The sequence below is a fragment of the Mastomys coucha genome, unplaced genomic scaffold (assembly GCF_008632895.1).
Source record: "Mastomys coucha isolate ucsf_1 unplaced genomic scaffold, UCSF_Mcou_1 pScaffold23, whole genome shotgun sequence".
Lineage (NCBI taxonomy): Eukaryota > Metazoa > Chordata > Mammalia > Rodentia > Muridae > Mastomys > Mastomys coucha.
Genome location: NW_022196906.1, coordinates 51,195,373 through 51,219,765, shown reverse-complemented (window position 1 = coordinate 51,219,765; position 24,393 = coordinate 51,195,373). Strand labels below are relative to the sequence as shown.

Here is a 24,393-nt window from a genome sequence, read left to right as displayed (position 1 = left end):
TATATATATATATATATACACATGTATATATACATATATGTATATGTGTATATATATTTAAGGTAAAATAGAAATAATTTTTTAAAAAAATCACAAGGAAGAATTTTAAGTATATAGTTCAGTGGGAGTACATTGTCTGGCAAACACTGGATTCTAGGTTTGATTTCCAGTACAGCAAAAATAAATTTAAAAATTAAAAAAAAAATCCTCAAGAACAGAAAAACAAGAAGCAGAAAGTGAAACAGTATACAAAAGCACTCAAGTGAAAGCTTTCCACTTCCAAACTGAAATATACCAGTATTTTAAAAAGGTCTGCGGAGTTCTGTCAAAATACCATCCAGGAATAACCCCCACTGTGATGGTTTGTATATGCTTGGCACTATTAGGAGGTGTGGGCTTGTTGGAGTCTGTATGTCACTGTGGGTGTGGGTTTTAATACCCTCATCCTAGCTGCCTGGAAGCCAGTATTCTAGCAGCCTTTGGATGAAGATGTATGTCACTGTGGGTGTGGGCTTTAATACTCTCGTCCTAGCTACAGAAGTGAGTCTTCTCCTAGCAGCCTTTGGATAAAGATGCGGAACTCTCAGCTCCTCCTGCACCACGCCTACCTCGACACTGCCATGCTCCTGCCTGGATGACAATGGACTGAACCTCTGACCTGTAAGCCAACCCCAATTTCATGTTGTCCTTATAAGAGTTACTTGGGCCGGGCAGTGGTAGCGCATACCTTTAATCCCAGCACTTGGGAGGCAGAGGCAGGCAGATTTCTGAGTTTGAGGCCAGCCTAGTCTACAGAGTGAGTTCCAGGACAGCCAGGACTATACAGAGAAACCCTGTCTCGAAAACAAAACAAAACAAAATAAAACAAACAAAAAAAAAAGAGTTACCTTGGTCATGGTGTCTCTTCACAGCAGTAAAACCCTAACTAAGACACCTACAATATAATTATTTTTTCTTTTTTGAATGAAGCCCTTACTAATCAATTCAGGAAAAAAAAGCAGAGTCCCTCACACAATCCCTCTCCATAAAGATCACTAGTTTCTTTAAAGCATTCTGCGTTTTTGGAAACTGGCGGCTGGTACATGAAGATCCACTCTGCGTAGTAGCTAAAGCTACCACAGTTGACACAGAGGACAAACCACTCTAACAACAGCTCTGTGGCTAGCCCCGCTCACCTGAATAGCTGCAAAGGCCAGCGCTGCCCAGATAACATGCATCAGGATTTCTTGTAGCTTCTTCACGACAAGAGCCTCGCAGCCCTGGAACACACAGCTGTGTTAGACTTGACTCTAAAGAGAAAGCTGCAGACACAGACTACTGCTCATTGGCAACAGTGGAAATGAGAACTAATGATCAAAGCAGTGTAGAGACTCACAATTAAAACAAAAGACAACATAGTAAAATGACTGAAAAAGTCCAAGCAGTGACTAGAAAGAGAAAATCAGGTCAAACTCACCTCAGCATAGAGGTCGGAAGGGTTGGCCAGGCTGCCATTACAGCTTTTGGCAGTCTCTCTGCAGCAGCTAAGAGGAACACTCTGGTTTTTTGTTTCTTTGAACCAATCTGTATTTTCCCAGTCTGAATAGTTATGAATTCCACAACAGTGCAACTGGATAAGAGAGAAATTCCTTAGGTAACGCAGGTGTCTGTTGAGCCCTGTGCAGTACAGAACTTTAACAAGCTACCCCCAGGTCAGTGATTAGCAGCAGAGCTCTCTACAGTGAAGAACACACACCTGCTCAGGGTAGCATGGAACCACTAGCCACATTGGGGATGAACACTTAAAACCTGATTAGTGTGACTGAAAAACTGCATTTTCAAATTCAATTTAAATATCATTATAAGTTCTAGGACCTATACTTGAAAGGACACTACCTAAAAGAGGCAGTTTCCTAACCCCTGAGCTGTCTCGGCCCAAGTACGCTCATACCTCACATGTTTAATATTAAACTGAATTAAAATAATTTCCAATGGCAAAATGCTTAACAACTTTTATTTGAAATGTGTGTGACTTACTTTAAGAAAATAAAGCAAAAAAAGTTGAAATAAGACTGAAAAAGGAGTAAATGTGGAGGCAGGGTTGTAGACACGCTCTTAAAGCTGTGGAGTTCATCCTGGCTGTGTAAGGTCCTCACAGCCCACATCACAAAAGAAGCCGAGCTAGTGTTGGGGTGAACACCATCAGGGAAGCTCACCTGTCTCTGCACATAGTCAATAGCACGGCTGGCAGCATCGGAGTTGGTCCCATTGTAGGTCTTATACACTTTCTGAATGCTGCGATCAACTTCATTCTCCACCTGAATCAAAAGAAAGGAGTCCATCCCTCAAAAACACTGCTCACTAACACCAGTCAAAGCATGTTTGAAAGTTGCCAATGTATCCTGTACACTTAGTAAGAAAAAGACTTCCTATTCCACTTAGATTCGAACTAGCAGCAAACAGTTCAGATCTATTACATCACACAGGCTAACAGCCTTCAAATAGATTGTGCAAAAGAAGCCAGCATAACAAGCCACTCAAAAGGGACAAGCATCTATGAACTGGGCGGATGTCCCACATGCATCTATCAAATGTCTACGGAAAAAAAGAGAGAGAGAGAGAGATCTGTTCTCAGCTTCAGCTAATTGAGAGAAGTTTTATAAGTAAATAGCAATTAATCTTATGTATATTAAAGCGGCAGCATCACTGAAATAAGACAATGGAAATGCTGACTTTGGTGAAATTAACCTGTTCTACTTTACCTGGAAAGCTTAAGCCAGCTTTCAAAGCACTGGGTGAAGCAAAGTGGACAACATACCTTTGCTCTGTACACGTATCCCAAAACCACAACAACTACTTCTGTGACAAAAACCAAGAGCAGGATGAAGACAAACTGTAAAGAAATATCAGAAATTAAGTACAATTTTTAAAAAGTTCTAAATATTCTCTTCATAAACAACAACAACAACAACAAACCATGGGCATGTGTTAATAACTCTGGTATAGTTATAAGAGCCAAGACATCTACATCTACAGAACTTCCTCTCAATTCAAGATAGAGGACCAGATAAACAGCCCTCCATAGTCTGACATGTGGAGTGTTAACTTACTGTGGCAAGTCCACAGCGGCTCTCCCGGATTGTAGCACAGCAGCCAATCAGGCCAATGATGAAAAGCAAAGCTCCTACAGCTATGATCACCACAGCAGGGAAGAGCGTGTACACATCCTCAAAGAAGTGGTCATAGTCGTCATAAGTGATGAAGACATAGGCTCCCACGTAGCAGAGGATGCCAGCCGCCCCCTGTAAGAGCAGAAGGAAACACTGGTCTGAGTCCCAACACTGCAATTCCTATTCATGCTTAGGTTACAATTATTTTTTCTGAGAACATGTCTTTGTATCCCAGCCAGCCTTGAATTTCTGCTCTTCCTGCCTCCACTTTCAAGAGTAGGATTGCAGTAGGCACCACCACCCACCTCAGCTTAGGTGGTGCTAGGATCTATCCCAGGGCTATGCTCACATTATACACACGTTCTACCAACTGAGCTCACCTTCAACCCAGGAGGTTATTAACTCCCATCACTCTTAAATCAGTAAAGAACATTCCTGATTAAAAATGCTCTGGATACTCAGGAGTCATGGGTGCAGAAAGCTTTATTCCGGCTCCAGGCCCCTTCCTTCTCTAGGGGCCCTGCACACATTCTCCATCATTTTTGGTTTTGTTAGCTTAGGGCGCCAGCTCTATGCTCAGAGATACCTGCATACAGACACACACACACACACACACACACACACACACACACACACACACACACACACAGTTCCAGGCTATACTAAACTGTTTGCTCTAAGGAGCAGAACTCACAGCGCTTTGACACAAGTGTGATTATTTGACCTTTGAAAACACAAATGTATAAATCTTTAAGCTAATGCATAGCTTCCACAGTGACATTAATGACTGCTCAATCCTCTGAACCTAAAAACTCAGACCTATCACAGCACAGCAGCACAATCACAGCTGGAGAAGGTGGCTCTGGTACCCTGATTTATACACACACACACACACACACACACACAGGCACACACACTCACACACACTCACACACACACAAATGCACACACACGCACACTTACACGCACGCACTCACACACACATGCACGCTCTCACACATGCACACTCTCACACACACACAGCACATACACTCACATACACACTCACTCACACACATACACACACACACTCACACACACACTCTCTCACTTGGTTTGTTTTTCAAGACAAGGTTTCTCTGTTTAGCAATGGCTGTCCTGGAACTCACTCTGTAGACCAGGCTGGCCTCAAACTCAGAAATCTACCTGCCTCTGCCTTCCAAGTGCTGGGATTAAAGGTGTGTGCCACCACTGCCTGGCAGAAGCACTTGTCTTAACCTGGCCAACCCTCAATCTTAATTCCTAACTCTCCCTTTGCCCCTAAATATGTTCTCTATGAGTTACTGTTGTTAAAAATATGAACAGGGCAAGGTCTAACTTGCATAAAATGAGGAGTATGAAAATGTTAAGGGTCTAAACTGTTTGGTCTGCTTTGCATTCTGAAGACTTCACCCTCATATACTTCAAACGTAAAGCTGACCTACATCCCCTCTCACTTCTTCACATCTCAGCTGCCGCCTTACTGATTCAGTGGCAGCTTAAGGATCACCGCTTCCTCACAGGAATTATTCTTTTTTTCCTTTTTAAATAAACCCTCTGTATCTTAACTGACTGTTGGTCAGGATATTTTTTTTAAAGATTTATTTTATGTATCTGAGTGCTCTACCTGCATGTACACCTCCATGCCAGAAGATGGCATCAGATCCCAGTATAGATGATTCTGAGACACCATGTGGGTGCTGGGAATTGAACTCAGGACCTCTGGAAGAACAGTCAGTGCTCTTAACCACTAAGCTATCTCTCCAGCCCCATTATGGAGAGTTTAACTATTTACCCTTTGTCCATTCACATATTGAATAAACACAAACAGGGTATTTTCCACAATGGCTGCAATTTAATCTTTTTTTTTAACCATGGAGGTGGAGGTGGGGTGTTCTGAGACAAGGTTTCTCTATGTAGCCCTGACTGTCCTGGAACTTGCTTTGTAGACTGAGCTGTCCTTAAACTCAAACTTTATTTCTTATATACCTCCTGGGCACAAATTGTGCCTGTTTCTCTTTCAGACCTACACCATATGTATTCAAACAGCACATGGCGCACGCAGGTGTCAGCATTTACAAAGTAAATCCCACCTCCACCCCCACCTCCACTAAAGGAAGGCAAGGCTGTGGTGAGCTTGTACATACTTTCTCACCAATCCAGCCAATGCTCACAGTTGCCAGTGCACCATGCAAACACAATTTGGAAACTAATTCAGTTTACTGGATTTGGATGGCCACCACCCCTAAGACAGACTGTAGTTGTAACTACTCGTTTACCATTAAAACAAACAGTACACTAAGAGCTACGAGATCTGTTGGATTCACTTACAGGTTTGCTTTTGGCATATGTCACTGTAAGATGAGCAAAAAGATTAGTCCTAATAGTCTGGAAGTGTGTGGAGTCTGTAACAATGGATGCCCTTTTTTAAACATTTTCTTAACTACATTTATGTTATATAGTCACAAACATACATATATAATGCATTTTACTAAAGCAAATAATTCAGTCTTCAAATTGAATTAAATCTTAAACATGAATTAATCAAATTGTGCCTACTGCCTTCATTAAACAAACTTTACACAAGAACCGATCCTTTAGAGTTCTTTCTTAAAGGGCTTGTAGGGAAGGGGTGCAGGGCAGCAGCACATGCTTTTAAGCCCAGAATCCGGGAGGCTGAGGCAGGTAGATTTCTACGAGCTCAAGGTCTGCCTAGTCTACATAGTACTTCAAGGTACATGAGGGCTGCAGTGAGACCCTGCCTCAAAAAGAAAGGGCAGAGGGCTCAGTGAAAAATGTGGCAACATCTCAAAAACAAAAAACAAAAAAAGTTTAAAAGACCTGAGTTCAGTTCCCAGCACCCACATCTCAAAGGGATCTAACAGACTTTTCTGGAGTCTGCAAGCCCCTGGACTTGTGCACATATGCATTCACCTTACACACACACACACACACACACACACACACACACACATACAATTTCTATCTTAAATTAATAGACTTATGATTCTACCTTGACTTATGTCTTGGCTTTAGATTGTATGCCATCTGAAAACCATCCTCTCAAATCTGTTCTCTCAAAGTAAAATAACCTGGGTTGGCTATGAGACTATAAGTAGTCTTTCAACCCCATTAGAAATCTGAGAATGACCAACATTAACTGAAAATATATAGGAAGCCTAACACAGCTTCCAGAACTGAGACAAACTGTAGAGACTGCTGCCTACCTATACAGCCCCAGTAAGTCAGGACGATGGAGCATCCATCTGTCTTCAGCCTTCTGGCCCAGGACTGTCTGACAGACCGAGAGAAACAGGAAAATTAAGGACTAGCCTATTCTGTCTCAGCAGAACTATGCTGTCCTAACCTGCAAATTGTGTCCTTTTTCTGGACAGTATTATGTCTATAGATGAACTGAGGCAATCCTTGCCTAGTGGCTGCAACTCCACTGATGCTCAATTAAATAAAAATGAATATTGTTCAAAATGAATTCACTAGAGAAATGTGTAGTGCATTTCCAGAGGATGGCAAGTTTGGTTCCCAGTATCCATACTGGATAGCTCAAAACTGTCCATAACTCCTATTCCTGTTCTGGGCAATCTACCCTCTCTAGTCTCCACAGGCAACTGCATCCATACGCACACCCATTCACACATGTATACATCATTAAAATAAATCCCTTAAAATTAATTCAATTTTTTTTTTAAAGTTTCTATTTAAGTATAGCATACTAACAGATTATGCCACCAGGCCCAGCTAGTAAATGAAGTTTTAGCCTAGATAAATCTGAATAAAAAAATGTAACAAGAAGATAATGATATTCCTATAAAGTACAGGTATGAGGAACCACCTGTATTTTAGAAATAAAATGATGGGTTTTTATCCTGAAGAGGTTTCTGTGAAACTCACATTTAGTATGCCTGGGAATGGGCCAAGTGACATATCTCTCAGGCTCCTCTCTGACCAGAGTGACACACCATCTAAAACTAAGTGATCACAGCAGAACAAATCAAAACTAGATATGAGAAAGCCAAGAGGAGGCAAGGTAGGAGATCCTACTCATAAATACTGCTTACTGTCTGGAGGATGCCAGGTTATTCAGTCCCTGCGGCAAACATTCAACAGACAGTTCTCACAGGAGAGAATATAACAGTGTCTAATTCTTCAACATCAGTAGGAAGTAATGTAGCAGTTAGTCACACCAACTGTGTGCTGCACTCACACCTGACAGGATCACATAAACAGGATTGCTGGTCTCTTCTAAATGACTTTTGAAAATACAGAGTAATTGTTCATTTCCAACAGTGGCTGAATAACCTAAATAATTTTAAGTACCTGCCTTAATGACAATCAAAAGAGCTAAACAAACATGAAAAATAATTTGCATAGTCAGGTGCAAGGAGAAGCACAGTGGTTCCTACTGGTGATGGGAAGTCTGTAGTCACTTTTTTTTTTTTTTTTAAAGATTTATTTATTTTATGTATGTGAGTACACTGTTGCTCTCTTCAGACACACCAGAAGAGATGGTTGTGAGCCACCATGTGGTTGCTGGGAATTGAACTTAGGACCTCTGGAAGAGCAGTCAGTGCTCTTAACCATTGAGCCATCTCTCCAGCCCCCTCACTTTGACTCTTAAGCAGATGTGACATTACTTAAAAAGCAACAGAAAATTAAAAGGTGAGCTTGGTTAAATCCTGTTTGTGGGGCAATAGTGGGACTGGATCAGGATTTTGCCAACAAAGCAGCTACAGAGGAGGAGAGGATGGAGGGGGTGGGAAGGGGTGGGAGGGGCAGCAGAGGCAGGGCAAAGTGGAACTTGGAAGCTGCTGAGTAGTCAGGCTGAGAGAATCTGGGCCTATAAGGAGGATCTGGGCCAGGGCAGTGTACTAAAAATAACCATCCTTTTTACAAAGTAAAGGGAAATTTAGGGGAAAGGCTGGGGTTTTGAAAACAAAACTCATTCTTTCAGTTTGCCCAGGTTTTACATTGAGTAGTGGAAGTTTAAAGCGTTGTAGGCAGGCCAGTGCTTTTCTGTTAACTGGACTGCTCCTCTATAGACTGAGAGACTGCTTAATTTCAAAAACATGACATTATTTGTCTTTTTATTCTTTCTCTACATCTATACAAATGTGAATGTCTTCAAGTAAGAAGTTTCATTCTTCGAGAACATCGCTGTCTGGATGTTTACAAACTAAGGTTGGTGTTGTTTTGGGAAAGGTTAACTCCTCTATGGGCGATGGAGGAGAGAGGGCAGTGAATTCCTAAAACCCACACAGTCAGTTCCTTCTTTTTCACCAAGCACTCTGAAACCTGTCTCTGGAAACATGCCATAGAACATGTGAATGAAACAGAGGCAGAAAGAAGTCACTGTGGGTGTGGTCTATCAAGAAACACAGGAATCATGTCTATAACTGGCAAAAACGGAGACCAACTCAACTTCACCTCAAAGCCCAGCACCTAATGATTCTGTGTCCCTGCATAAACAGCTCCTTCAGAGTGACTTTTGCCTCAAAGAATCAATTGGTAAAGAATAGGAATTTAGGAGGAAGAAGTAGTCAAGAGAAAAACTGGTTAGAAACTGCTATATACTCTAAACACTATAGAAAGCAAAAGTTCAAAGCAGGGGAGAATCAGAAGCATTCAGCGCACACACACACACACACACACAAGCTTTAACATTTAATTCTGAGTGTAGCCATATTAGATTTGTATATACCTCACTACTTTCCTGCAAGGAATTTATTGGCAGTTCTGTACAATTCATTTCCAGAAGAAACATTCCCAAAAACTTTACCCTTTTGCCATTAAGACTACCTAAGAAATCATACATCTTTGTGTTCCAATCAGCCTCATTACTCTGATAAAATGGCTCATGTCACTAAGCACAATTTACTCATTTACTAAGTCTCAGCAGACATATTTCCAAGAACAGCCAGGAAAAGACTACCCCCAGAGACCGGCAACCCTCTCTGAGAAACCAAGGCCACCTCTGCACGAGACCTTGTGAAGCTACTGAGATAATGACATTTTCTACTTGACAAGTTGGGTCAGTAATGAAGTAAAGCGGGATTGACTTATACCAGAGCGAGTACAGAATGGTAAAGATGTATCCTCCTGAAAAGCAATGGGCAACAGGTACCAACCTTAGCATGTATACCTAGAAACACTTCTAGAAATCTGTAAGTACATAAGATGGAAACAAAGACTTGTACATTTGTCAAACCAACACCATAAAAAGGTAATAGCAAATGCAAAAACCCAAACCCTAAGAGGAGAGCTTGCACTGTAGCCTGGAAACACTATGAGACTGTAACTTAGTATATTTATAATGGGGAAACCGACACATCTTAGTGCAAAAACATTTTAAAGAAAAACTATACTGAGTGATACAATTAGGAGTGTTTAGTTGTTTCCAATATATTTAAGTTTTCATATACACACACATTTATACGAACTTGCAAAATACATTTAAAGTTATGTCTGAAATTAAGACTATATTGTGTGGGGTTTTTTTCCAGATTAATTCCTAGATCTGTCTGCCCTTAAACACATAAAATAGGTCTCTTTTCAATCCCACGTTTTAGGTGCCTGTCAATTGCTTCCATTTATTGCTATTTTTAGGTTTGGCTTGATTCATCCTTTAGATATTTCTGATGAATAGTTCTTTATTATATTACTAAAAAGAAAACTGTCAAAGCCTACTTGGGGTGTCAATAAGCTACTTTAGCAATCAGTATCACTGACACCATTGCCATTATTCCTAAATATACTACGCCTTTTAAGCTGTTACCTTAAAGATATTACAAAGGTCATTATTCTCAATTCTACTGAATTTTTTCTTTTCAGTTGGTCTTTTATATTTATTGTTGATCCAATTAATCCAGTATATGCCTACCACCACTTGAAAACCCAAATTTCATATTGCAATGAAACTGGAGACAGACTAATCTCTGCAGGCTAACTACTGCAACAGTGTGGAGACTGGCTATTTTCAGACTCATGGGCTCCAAGGGCCAGCTGCAAATCATGGAGTTTAACTTGTGTTTTGAGACTCTTGGTTGCTGCATTTCACTCTAACTGTATAAAAAGTCAGTTATTACTTTGGGAGTCTGGAGTATTTAAGCTTTAACATGTTAGAATCTAGCTATGTGTTCATATCAGGAGCAGCAACAATGTAAAATACATAATGTCAACTACAGTCTCCTTCAAGCAAAAGTGAATAAACACAAAAATGTTCTTATATACTGACTGATAAACTACTTAAAAGGAGACGAGGGAAGAGGAGCAGGAAGAAAAGATTTTTTTCAAGCTAAATACTAACTTATAATGAGAAATTGACAATTTATAGTTCTGAGTCTATTAATTGTTCAATAACCATTAAGATCACACTTCTAAAGAAAGGCCAACCCACGGATATAAGTGGATGCCGGGAGATATGAAATTCAGTCAGACTCCCTCCTCTCCCCATGAGCTGAGCAGCAGAGACAGTGTCTTTGTGTGTCTGAGGCAGGGGAGGAGTTATTCTACAACTGCTTCCTGACTACACAATTCTTACACTGTACCCATTTGGTGCCAAGAAAACCTTACAGAATTTTCTGGGGAAACAAAACAAAACAAAACCCCTACTGAGAATCAGATTTTGTGGCATAAAATTAATTAAAATACTTCAAAGAACAATAAATATTCTAAAGGATAAAACTTTTGTTGTTTTTTATTTTTTATTATTTTTATTTAGTCATACAGGGTTTCTCTGTGTAGCCCTGTCTACCAGGCTGGCCTTGAACTCCGAAACCACCTGTGTCTGCCTCCCAAGTGCTGGGATGAAAGGTGTGTACTGCCATCACCCAGTTCTAAAAAGATAAATATTCTAACAGACAGAAACTGCTCCTCAAACTGTGACCAGAGATCTCCTGAGGGCTCTAGGTTCTACCTAAATCAGAGATCTCCTGAGGGCTCTAGGTTCTACCTAAATCAGTAGTTCTCAACCTGTGGACCACAACCACCTTGAGGGGTCACAAATCAGATAGCCTGCATATCAGATATTCATGTTACAATCCGTAACAGCAGCAGAATTACAGTTATGAAGTAGCAACAAACTTAATGTTATGGCTGAGAGTCACCACACCATAGGGAACTGTACTAAAGGGTTGCAGCATTAGGGAGGTTGAGACCCACTGCCCTAAATGATGCTCAAGCAGGACCAAAAATGCAGTGGGGTCAGAAATCCTTTCATGTCAAAAAGAAAAAAAAAAAAAAAGTGGAACAGGCTGAGTATGGTGGGGCACACATTTAATCCCAGCACTGGGAGGCCAAGAAAGGTAAATTTCTAAGTTCAAGCCAGCTTGGTCTACAGAGTGAGTTCCAAGACAACCAGTGATACACAGAGAAACCCCATCTTGAAAAAAAAAAAGAAAGAAAAGAAAAAAAGTTAAACATATCTCCAGTATGCTCCATGATTTGTTTCCTGACAAACTTCTTTCCCTAACAAACCGAAAACCTATTTTAATAAACAACCTGTTAGCTGAAATGTGTTATAATAACAATCTTCTTAAAACAGTCACACAGACAGGATGAGCACAGGAAACAGAAAAGCACATCAGGATCTTAACATATCCCACTTATATTACCTACACAGACATAAAACTCGTCAGAAAACACAATGGGTATATATTCAAGGTGGTCTGTGACAAGACTGGAAAATATTTTTCTCTTGTAAATTTTTTATTTTAAAATTGTCTATTTTTATTTTATATGCAGGTATTTTGTCTGCATGTATGTCTACACACCAAATGCATGCCTGATGCCCACAGAGGTTATAAAAAGTCATTAGAGATACAGAGATATAGAGATGGTTTCAAGGCACCATAGGGTGCTAGGAATAGAACCTGGGTCCTTTACAAGAACAACTGCTCTTACCTGCTGAGCCACCTCTCCAGCCCCTTTCCTTATTTGTTCCTAACCAAGAGCACTGAAGTATAACCTAGATGCCCTTACTTAGTAATCTGAACATGCCAAGTAAACCCTGGCTTTATGACCTAGTACTCCTTCAGTACTGAATTCCCTTACCTCTTCTACAAACTGGCTTCTTCTGTTCCACCCTGAACTGTACTTCCTCAGAGGAGCCTCTGCCAACTCAAGTGGTCACCAAGTCACATCCACACCCTGGCTTAACTCCCTGGTACTTTTACTGCCTGTCTTGCTCCACCTGAAAGTTCTGTAAAAACTTTTTTCTAAGAACAGGTATGTAAATGCTCATATTTGCTTAATAAAGCAATTCTCCTTAGTTATATACATTCACAGAGAGAAATGCATTATTTTAAAAACAGGAGACATATTGCTTCCAGCCTCTCTATACATAGGTTATTTCCTATGAATAGATGCTAGCACAGGCACTGGACACTCTGGCTGGACTTCTCCCTAAACCACAAGCTGTCATGGTGTTACAATTCCTTCTCATTACAGAAGAAACACAACAAACAGAACAGACATCAAGATGAGCAAGTCTACAAGCATGGGCAGTTTTCTCTTACAGCTCCTGTAAAGCCTAACAAATATGTGTGAAGTGCATCTTGAATCCTACCTGACCTCTGCACAAAGGGGTCGATTGTACTAGCATTACAATGGCCTTCAAATGTAGTTTTTTACCTCAAACCCATGTAACCTTTAATAAGTGCTCATGAATCAAGCACTAATACTCATATTTAAAGCTATACTGCTCCACATAAACAGAAGAATCAGAACTGGAGAGATGGCTCTAGAGATTAAGAGCACTGGCTTGGTCTCCCAAGGCCTGAGTTCAATTCCCAGAAACAACAATCCAGCTCCCAATTGTCCTGAACCACCGTTCCAGGGGATCTGACACTTTCTTCTGGCCTCCATGGATATCAGGCATAGAAATGGAACAGACATACATGCAGGCACAACACCCATACACATAACATTTTAAATGTTTAAAATGTTTTTAAAGTGCTGAGTTGCCATTAAAAAAAGAAAAACCCTTGTCAAAACTAGCATTCAAGCTATAAGCACTAATATCCTAGGAATTTGCTGAAGAAGAGAATTTTAGAAATAGCCACCAAGACTGACTACTCCTTGGGCCCAATGGTAGGAGAGAACTCCCTGGAAACCGTCCTCTCACCCACACACATGCATGCTCACACACAGAAGAAAAAAAGCCATGGTCTCTCTTTTAAGAGATACATTGTACAAAGTACACTAAATCTACATTAACAGTTTTGGCAGTCAGATTATTGAAAGCCCGTGTACTAGCAAGACTCTATTTCCATATCACAGGCCACTGGACAGACTACCAAAGGAACCAGTATATCAAGATATAAGCCTCCGCTAAGGCAATTAAACTTTAGTACTTACCAAGGACCAGCCAGTACCAATAGTGAGATTCAGTATGAGCAAGCTGCCCAGGGGAATCTAAACTGGATCAACTTGATGTGCTCTGTCTGTACAGAGGAGCCCTACCCCTTCCAGTTACACATTTCTAGGTTTATAAAAAGGGAGGGGCCTCCTATAAGAACACACTCAATGCAAACTGAAGAATGTATTCCAACCTCTCAAAAGCAATCTGTTAACAATTCAATGCACTTCCTCCTTGACTTAAACTCTTCAGCAAGTGAGCGATCTAGTTTAAGTGTGGGTACAGTTCCTAAACATTAATGTGAAAGGCAGTACATTTTAGAGAAAAGAGCCTCTACTATGGCTTAACAACTGTCATCCCCAAACCCCATGCCCTTTCCAAGTCTCTTGAAGGCACTACTTCCTCTGACACCACAGGCACTAGCAATGGGACAGCCTGGGTTTGAACACTGGCCCTGCCACTTCTCCAGTGTGCTGTCTTAACTCCCTAAGCTCGGATGCCCTCACCAGTCCCAGATTACACTCCCCTAAGTTATCACGATGACTAGCAAGAAGAAAGCACGCAAGAGTTAGCAGTACTGTCGGATTCCAGTAGTTTGCCTTTAAGCTAATAATCTCAGTAGACAAGCTAAAATACTGCTGTCTCAGGCACACTGCACTGTATTTGCCCCCATTTTCTGCTTAACTTCCTTCTCAACACTCACAAAAGCTACTAACTCAAATAAAAGGTATGCTGTATGAACAATACGATGTTTGCCTCAGCAAAAACTAAGAAGTTCACAACATAACTTTCACTGGAGTGAATATATTTATATACACTTTCCAAAGATTCATAAACAATCTTTCAGAATTAAGAATTAACTGATATATATATATATAAAATTTTTGATTATTTAAAGAAAACCACTCCTGTATTTCCAGCCTTTTCTCAGAGGAACATACATAGACTTTGAGTGTGAATGGCCTAGAGCTCACCTAACAAATATTCTTCAAAACCAAATAGTTAATGCCATAAACCCACAGGGAGCTATTCTGTATACAAATATCCACCTCAAGCTAGACACAGTGGCACACACCTAATCTTAGCACTCAGGTGGCAGAAGTAGAGGCAGAGGCAGATGGATCTCTGTGAGTTGGACACCAGCCTGGTCTACATAGTGAGTTCTAGGGCAGCTAGAGCCACAAAGTAAGACCTTGTCTCAAAACCAACCAACCAACCAACCCAAAGTTTCTGTCTCTTGAGGGTCTCATTAACTACTAAGAGTTTTTCATTTGGGGATCTCTGAAAATATAATTTTCCTTTTAAACAGGCATGTAATTTAAAGTATGAGGAACATCTGTTCTAAATGGGAAATGAAATGTTAGGAATCCCAATCCCACACAGGTGATTTCAAGTAGTTCAGTCTGAGGCCAATCGCAAGTCTCCTGCGCAAATAACCACAAGTGCCTCATTATCCATAGCATCCTTTTAAGCTACCAGCAGTCAGGACATGAAAGGTTTCATTCTTTGTTAGGGGCAAGAGGAATGGGAAGACTTTCCAGAATAGATGTCCATACTTTCCGAGACAGGAGCTGAGTGGGAACTGGTGGGTGATGATACACTCAAGTATGCTCAGTGGAATTGTTCAAAGAATATCCTGGGTACTATGGATAGGGCAAATGTTTATAACAAAGCTGGGGAAAAAGGAAACTTGATCCCAGCCTGAGGACCTGAGGGTCAGTTGGGTCCCAAATCACCAGTAATGTGCCCATAACTAATAATTTATCAGAAAACACCCAATAGTAGTGTGTGGGTTACACTGCAGTACACTACCAGACTTTAAGTACTAAAGTAAAGAGGTTGAACTGTTCTAATGTTAAGCTGTTTTGTGTTTTTTTTCAAACAAACAAAAAGATATGATGGAAGACATGTTTAATTTTTTTTTTTTCCTGGTGCAAAGTCCAGAAGGATTCAAGACAGAGGAGAGGGCCAAACAACAGGTTAGTACAAAGTCCCTGGTGAGATAAGGACCTGACTCAAGACAGGTCGGTTATAAGCACTTTCTCTGGGGGTTGGGTTTCCCGAGCCCCTCCAAAAAGCAACCTTTTATAGAAGTGAATTCGTTGCTTTAAAAATCTCGTGGCAGCTGATACATCTAAAAGGCTTTATAACCTCAGGCTACCCATCCCCGCGATGGCGATTTTCTTGATCAAAGAAATGCTCTGCTGTTTCAGGCTGAATCCTTTCCTTTTTCTGGGCTGCTTACCAACCAACCAACTCTATACAAAGAGCTCTAAGCCGAAATTCCTGGCCCGGGACTCGACCGGCGTCCCCACGTAGCTGCTACTTGACCTGGGGACAGCCACTGGCTCGGCGAGGACTCAGACAAAGACAGCGGACCCGACTCACTGGGGAGTGTCCCATTTCGGGCCTGGCGCCCGGACAGACTCAGCCCTGAGAACAGAGCGCCCCGCAGGCTCACGCCGCGGCGACCCGCGTAACCCTGGCACCGTGCCAGCGGCCCAGAGCCCCCGACACATCGGGTCTGCACCGTCCTGGCCTCCGCTGGGCCCTGGAAGGACCCCACCAAGGGCTTCGAGGCCGCAGGGCCCGGGCGACCCCTCAGCAGGCTCCCGCGCCCGCCTGGTCCCCACGCGCCGCACTGAGGCCTCCCCCGGCCCCGGCTGCCCGCCAGCTCACCCAGAAGATGAGGTTGAGGAAGACCAGCACGGTCTTGGAGGAGGTGATGCCGCACTGGCCCATGGTGCCGGCGGCCGGCGGAGGCCCGGCTGGGCGAACGGAGCGGAGCGGCGCTCACCGAGCGAGGAGGCAATGGCGCCGGCGGCTCCGCTGAGAACTGCTGGGCCTGAGTCGCGTTCCCGCAGACCCCCGCGCCGCCCCAGCAAGCACCTCGCAGCTGCGTGCAGCCCGCCGCAGGCCCCCCTGGCCGTTCCCAGGCAACTAAGTCCCGCGTCTGCGGCCGCTTCAGCCAATCATCGCCGCGGAGAACAAGGTGGCCTCGCCTCTTAAAGGAGCCGACGCCTCCGCGCCTTTTCTTCTGGCCTCTGACCGTCCTTGGGTGCGGAATCTTGTTTCGGGGGAAATCCTGGTGGGACAAACACGTTCCCCCCCCTTTTATTGAATTACTTTTACTAGACCGAATGATTGGCAGACCACAGAACTCTGTTCTTTTAACTACTCTTCCCCAGAAAGGCCTACATCACGTGGGGGATTTTCGTGACTGTGAGATACCTAAGCAGCACCCCATCTAAGTTGGGAAGAAATGCGGTGGACGTTAATACATTATTATGAAGAATTTAGTATGACAGAAGCTCTGCTAACTCTGATAAAAATCATCAGGAAAGCAGAAGACTCTGGCGCGCCAGCAAAGCAGAGATGGTTGGGCAAGGCAGCCACCCTTGCAGCTCTATTCCGGGTAGTACATTGTGGACTGAGATTTGCAATTACAGATACGTCTTTGTACATGTTGACATTTTGCGCTCTTTCCTTCGGCCTTCGATGAATGGTAGCCATTAGCATCTTAAAAATAAAAACTGTGAGTGTGTGTCTGTGTGTGTGCGTGTGCACTCACAAACATCCCACAGCCCAGAAGTGAAGGTTAGAAGACAACTTTGGGAGTCAGTTCTTTACTTCCACCATGTGGGTCCCAGGTCATCAGATTTGGTGGCAATGCCACCTCCTCTGCATGCATATCAGCTTCTTTTAACTATTAGTTCATTCATGCCACCACCCCTCCCCCAGCTTCAGAAGACTGTCAGACTAATTTTACTGGTAGGGTAATTAAGGGTTAGAAAGAATGCCAAACTTGCCGACAGCCACACATAGAAGAGTGATCTAATGCAGAAGCCACCTCGGCCACACACACCACTTCTGCCACAGTCCTGCACTCTCCCTTACTTGGGACCTCTTTACCTGTCCTCAAACTCAAGCATCTCTTTTTCCTGTAGTTTCCCTGGTTCATCATCTTCCCTGGACATTCACAGAAATACCCAAGCACCTCAGCATCCTATTCATCTGTACCAAGCAATGTCCGTGTATCAACCTTTTCCCAAGACCCACTCTGCACCTCTTCTAGGTGATGGCATTCCACCATGAGAAAGAAGACAAATGCTTGCCCATGTGGGGCTTTCATTCCAGTAGAAGAGAGGAGAGTAGACCATGAACAAAGAGACAAGCAGACATAAGATGCAATGGTTGGGTCAGACATAGAAAACTGTACTGAGTAACAGGTGCTGCTAAGTCCATTCTCTGGGAGAGATATAAATAACATCTACCCCTCTTCCCCAGGACCCAGTGACAAACCTGGGTACACCGATGCTCACTAATATAAGACTTACTTGAGAGCAAAGGGTAAGGAGTTATGAACAGGAGAATGGGTGACCTTAAAGCAGCCATTCCGAAAGGTCTGTACCCAGCATGGATGATGCCCCCCAACCCCCACTGAATCGATGGCACCCCCTCCCCTAGTCCTTTCCCAAGGCCACAATTAAGGTGGAATTGCATACAGCTAGTTGGGAAGAGTGACTGGCTGCTCAGGTGAAGGTTCCATAGCCTTCCTCAATCTTCTTTGAAAGAATGTCAACCGTGAACAAGCCCTGCAGCGATGATCTGATAAAAATGGAGGAGTTTGGCTCAGAAGATAGTCATTCCCGTTCACAGGAGGGTAAGCTCTGAGGAGAGTAAGTACTCTGGGGTAGGATCATATGAAGTGAAGAGATCACTTGGAGAACAGCCCAGAGGTAGAAACGGCCAGTGCAAAGACCCTGGGGCAAGGACAGGCTGTGCTCTAGGGAAAAACAACAACAACAACAGCCACCCACTAGAGAGCCTAATGTGCTGCTGGAGGTCAGCACAGAGAAAGAAGTCAGCAAGGCCATGGCGTGAAGCTATACGCGTGGTTTTTTGTTTTGTTTTGTCTTGTTTGTTTATGTAGCCCTTGTGATCCTGGACTCTCTATGTAGACCTGCCCCAGACCTCACAGAGGTATGCCTGCCTGCCTCTGCTGGGATTGGTTTTTTTTTTTGGTTTTTTGAGACAGGGTTTCTTTGTGTAGCCTTGGCTGTCCTGGTACTCACTCTGTAGACCAGGCTGGCCTCGAACTCAGAAATCCACCTGCCTCTGCCTCCCAAGTCCTGGGATTAAAGGCGTGCACCACCACTGCCCAGCTGGGATTGTTTTAAAAAGATTTATGTATTTATATGTGCATCAGATGCTTTGTCTGAGGGTGTCAGAATCTCCATGAACTGGAGTTACAGACAGTTGTGAGCTGCTATGTGGTTGCAGAGAATTGAACCCAGATCATCTGGGAAAGCAGCCAGTGCTCTCAACCCTGAGCCCTCTCTCCAGGCCACTATGCTGGGATTAGAGGCACGCGCCACTACACCTGAGTCCAAGCTGTGTATAAAGAAAAGATGCTCCAATCTCTGAGCAGGTCAGTGACACTGTCTGATTGAAATTATTAAACTACCATTTTTGCTGCCCCATATATGTCCTCGTTAAATTTTTAAGACAGAAGAATCATGGGTCTCTGGTATACCTTGAAAGTCTACGTCCTTGATGCCCCAACCATGCAAACCCCAACTCCTCTCTGCTTTCTTCTTCCCATTTCTCCTCCTTGCTTCAAACACTCTGGTGCATTTTCCCTGTCCTCACCCCCACCCCCCCACCCCATGTCTCCAGGGAGGGCCCATCTCTTCTCATTCCCAGGGCTGCACTTCCGTCCTATGTCTTCTTGCCCTCTGCCCCAGGAGAATCACCTGGGCTGTGCAGAAACACCTCATTAGACTCTCCAGGGGTGGGTGTCAGGGAATCCCTCACAGCTTAGAAGCATCCCATGTAATTCTAACACACCGCTGGGCTGCGAAACACTGTTCTGAGCTGGCAAGCAAGGCAGTATTGCCCACTTTAGAAACAAAAACCTCACTTAACACTTGATTCTCCCATCCAGTCTCCCCCTCTGCCTTTCCCGAAGCCCATCCCCCAATGTTCCTGAAAGCCTCATCCTGCACAGCGTTTCTGACTTCTCTGGGTGTAAGGTCTCTAGAGACTCTGCCACTCAGGGGCAGGGTCTGATTCAGACTGTAGGAGTCTAACAGCACCCAGGTGACATCTGTGCAAGAAGAACACTGTAGCGAGTGACTGCACATCTGGCTTCGACTCCCAAGCTTCCACTTGCTCTGGCCCCCACTGTGCCACTGCCCCACGGTATCAAGGAAAGAGCCCTTGGCAGTTACTAGTGACGGATTACTTTCCTGTGAGGCAGCCGACTTGCCATGGGGTTTGTCCTCAGCAAAACCCTTCTCAAGATCGCTACGGAGGAAGTGCTGAGTGTTTATGGGGTGTTTCCTTTTGAGTGTTTGATGGTGATGGCCTGGATAGAATACATCCCGTATGCTTAATTCTGCCACCACAACCCTAATTTAGTTTTGAGACAGGGTTTCTCTAAGTTACTCAGGCACGTCTTGAACTCAAGACACTCCTCTTGACTCAGCTTTTTCAGTAGGTGGGATGCCATCGTATCTAGCTGTTGGAAAGTCTGAAATAATGCCTGTCTATTTAAAGTGAGTTGTTGCCTCAAAGAGAAGCTGTTTGGCACACTTTCCTTCTGATGGTGCTCACTGGCCCTTCTGTTTCCTGCCCTGAGTTGAAAGAGCATGACATCACAATAGATCAGTGGTCTCAACCTGTGGGTTGCAACCCCTTCGAGGGGTTGACCAACCCTTTCACGGGGTCATCTAAGACCATACACATATCAGATATTTACATTTGATTTATAAAAGTAGCAAAATTGCAGTTATGAAGTAGCAACAAAAACGGTGTGATAGTTGGCGGTCACCACAACATGAGGAACTGTATTAAGGGGTGGCAGCATTAGGAAGGGTGAGGCCACTTTGAAAGATGAAGCTGGGTGTGAGGTCACCTCACCCTGGTCTCTCCAGCCTTTAGAACTGAGCCAAAACAAACTGTTTTCACCAGGAGTGGTGGTGAGCCAGCCCTCATAAGGCAGAGACAAGTGGATCAAGACCAGCATGGTCTATATAGCAAGTTTCAGACCAGCCAGGGCTCCACAGTAAGATGCTATTTCAAAAAAGAAAGAAACAGCCAGGCATGGTGGCGCACACTTTTAATCCCAGCACTTGGGAGGCAGAGGCAGGCGGATTTCTGAGTTTGAGGCCAGCCTGGTCTACAGAGTGAGCTCCAGGACAGCCAGGGTTATACAGGGAAACCCTGTCTCAAAAAAACAAACAAAAAAAAAAAAAAGAAAGAAAGAAAGAAAGAAAGAGAAAAGAAACACACAAAAAAATCCACTTGCTTTCCTGTATAAATTGCCCAGGGTTGTATATCCTGTGCCAGCCACAAATGTCTTAAGCAGGACATGTCCTAGTGGAGAGCCCACACCCCACTTACTACAGAGCCCAGGTTCATAACACTGCCTTTCACGAAGCACCATAGCCTCTCTGCATTCTGTTAGGGAAGGCATGGGGTGGGTGCTGCTGGTGGTAATGGTGATGATGATGTGCCCAGAGATGCTGTGAGCATTAAGCTGGTTTATACGGAGTTCCTGGTACACATGCTTCATAAGTAGCAGCATTCATTATCTTACAAGCCCTGGCGGCACTGGACTCCATTGACTTAGCTGTTTCTGAAGCTCTCTCCTCCCCTCTATAAACACACCATTTCTTAGTTCTATGGTTGCTTCTCCTGTACCTCTCTTCTTCACAGCTCTTTCCCGAAGTTCAGGCTTAGGTCTTGGCTTTCTCAACCCACCTCCCCCACAGTGCTCTGGATATGGCTCTGACCAAACTGTGGGCTCTCCAGAACTAGCACTGTCACACAGGGGCTCCCTCCTATCACCTCCTGCCCTGTAGTAACTGGCCACTGTGTTGCTCTCGGTGGATTAGTTGGCTTGCTCATCACATGTGCCAGTTACCTATGCTGCTGACCCAGGTGTTGGGGCCACATAGACATGAGGTGGTTAGGCCTCAGCCATGCTTCCCTGGCTACCCCCCCCAACCCCCAGCTTGCCATCCAAAGCCAAGATTCCACCCTAACTATTGATTTAATTGCAATTGGGAACAGTGAGCAGGCTGCTGGATGCAAACAGGGACAGTGTGAAGGAGCAACTTGGCCCTGGACTCAGTACTTCTTAAATGGAGTGGGCAGATGTCATTTCTTTTATTGACTTACACATTGCCCCAGTGAACGATATCCTTGAATCCCCAGCATGTGAGATAAGATTCCTTCCCCCCCGAAAGTGAGAGCCCCCCCATTATAAAAAGCCATTTTTGCTTGCAATGATTATTGGTTTTTAGACCAGCTGTGGAGTCTGTGTTACACAAAGGCACGTGAAGCTTTCCCACACTGGAACATGCTTCCTGTTCCCCAAGACCTTCTCTGTTCATTTGGGGAAGCCCACACAAAAGCACCAGAATCCAGGAACTGCTGAATCAGGTGACCAAGTCAGGTCAGAAAGTTGACTTGGAGTGACAAAAAGACACAAGGGCAACAAATGTTTATTATGGCCATGTGGGCTTGAGAGATCACTGTCCCTGGGGGCCAGCTCCCCTGACAGTCTCCTAACCAACTTGTCTCTGAGCTCAGACCTTGCGTCTCCTCTCCAGCTGAACTTCCTTTAACTTCCAGTACTCTGCCAACTGCGGAGACTTGCCTACTGCCCCTATCATAGTCTCTGCCCAAGGCAGCCAGAGTCTGATTGTTTATTTATAACCAAGATGTGATGATTGATGTTGGAAAATTCCAAAACATAGAAGTAGAAACAAACCATCTACACTCAGAAAACAAAATATCCACTAATGCTTTTCACAGTCTTTTACCTTTTACATATTCTAATATTGTAGTTATATAATTATATGAAAAAATGTGGTAACTAGTGGCCTGCCCTCTAATTTTATTAAGTGGCAGATAATAGGCTGAGGGAAACATTTTTAACCTTTTATTTAGTGTGTGTGTGTGTGTGTGTGTGTGTGCGCGCGCGCACACGCGCGCGAGTGAGAGAGAGGTAAGAGAGAGAGAAAAAGAGAGGTAAAAGAAAGAGAGAGAGAGAGAGAGAGAGAGAGAGAGAGAGAGAGGAGAGAGAGAGGAGAGTACAACCATCTAAAGTCAGTTCACTCAGGTCACCAAAGATAGAGGCTAGGTACTTAACCAGCTGACTTTGCGATACAATGTTGCAAAATTCCCTCTGAGCACTAGACCACAATCCATTTTACAAGTGTCTTTAATAGGTAATGTTTAGTGAGTTTGTTCTGGGCTGCACTCAAGGCTCTCCCCAGCCCCACACTGGACATACCTGGCAGCCAATTGCTGTCCACTATCATGGGACTTTATGGAGTGCTGAGCTGGCTTCTGGGCGTCCTCAGTCCACCTGGCTGGAGTTTCTTTCTAGGGATAATTTTGGGGGCAGGTCATTTCCCAAGTCCTTTGTCCAGGCAGAGAAAATTGTATACTCAACTGATTTCACATTTTTGCCTGATTTAAATAATGGCATATATTCATTACAGAAAATACAAGAATGCAGAAAAAGCTCCAATCAGTGATCACTATTGTTAAAAACTTGAGATAGTTCCTAAAAATGATAGCTGAGAATACACTGATTGTTCCCAGTTTTTATGCATAGTTAACTGAGAAACTACCAATTTAGAAAAAAAAAAGATATGAAGAGGTGTTAGGGTAATATCTTCCATTTGCATAATGTATTATTCTTTGCCAGTTAAAAAGCCCTAGTGGATTTGGGTTTAAGATGCAGAAAATCATTTCACTTATATCTTGGCAGTAGAAATGCCTGCTGTGCTGTCCGTCACTGCTCCAAGCCTCCTGGGCTAAACAAAAGCCTCTTTTTTCAGCTTTTTTCCTAGTTCAGTATCCCAAGTTCTTGAAATTTTTGTGCATTATTGGCAAGTGCCAAACACAATAGGAGTTGCTAGTGTCTTTTGTGCCATCAAACATGGTGCAGATGTGCCTGAGTGTGGAATGACTGTGCGGCTGGAGAAACACTTTTCCAGGAACTAAGAAACGAGTGGAGTAGAGAAGCAGCAGCTGACAGCATGACTCAGTGGGGTGGCCAAGAACACGAGATCACATCAACCTGCTGAAACTCGACTCTAGGTTCTGGTTCCTCCGCAAATTGTGTTGTGACACTAGCTAAGTCATATTAAAATTCCCGACCCCGATTTCCTCATCTGCAAAATGAGTAATATCATTTGTGAACATTTTCTTCAAAATGGGATGATAGTGACTAGAGAGATTGCTCAGTGGGTAAAGTGTTTAATGCGCAAGCGTGAAGAGCTGAATTTCATCCCCTCCAAACCCATGTGAAAAAGCCAGGAGTAGCAGACAGAACCTGTATGCCCAGAGCTGGGCTTCAGGAGGCAGGAGGCTTGCTGGCTAGCCAATCTAGCTGAATTGGTGAGTTCCAGGTTCACTGAGAGACAGCCTCAAAAATTAAGGTGGAGAGTGATTGAGGAATCACTCTCCAATGTTGAGGTAGGGCCTCTGTGCACTCTTGCTTGTACAAAGGTAGTCTTAGTTTTCTATTGTTTTGATAAAACAATATGGCCATAAACAACTGGGGAGGTGTCTTAGTTAAGGTTTCCATTGCTGTGAAGAAATACCACAACAGAGGCCACTCTTATGAAGGACAACATTTAAACCCAGCTAGCTTTCAGGCTCAGAGGTTCAGTTCATTATTATCAAGGCAGGAAGCATGGTGGTGTCCAGGCAGGCATGGCTCTGGAGAAGGCAAACAGAAGACTGGAATCTCTCAGGCAGCTAGGAGGAGAGTCTCAAAGCCCACCCCCACAGTGACACACTTCCTCCAACAAGGCCACACTTTTTTTT

At 43.6% G+C, this 24,393-nt stretch overlaps 1 protein-coding gene across 1 annotated transcript in view; it reads right to left on the bottom strand.

Annotated features, from left to right (window-relative positions):
* Tspan3 (tetraspanin 3) overlaps window positions 1-16,489 on the bottom strand; it is a 24,926-nt gene extending 8,437 nt beyond the window's left edge. The window contains exons 1-6 of the mRNA XM_031343323.1: window positions 16,219-16,489; window positions 3,090-3,281; window positions 2,798-2,872; window positions 2,196-2,297; window positions 1,457-1,609; window positions 1,176-1,259 (exon numbers count right to left, since the gene is read on the bottom strand). Of these exons, the coding sequence (XP_031199183.1) occupies window positions 1,176-1,259; window positions 1,457-1,609; window positions 2,196-2,297; window positions 2,798-2,872; window positions 3,090-3,281; window positions 16,219-16,281 (669 nt within the window). The 5' untranslated portion in view covers window positions 16,282-16,489. The remainder of the gene's footprint in view (window positions 1-1,175; window positions 1,260-1,456; window positions 1,610-2,195; window positions 2,298-2,797; window positions 2,873-3,089; window positions 3,282-16,218) is intronic.
* Between the last annotated feature and the right edge of the window lie 7,904 nt (window positions 16,490-24,393).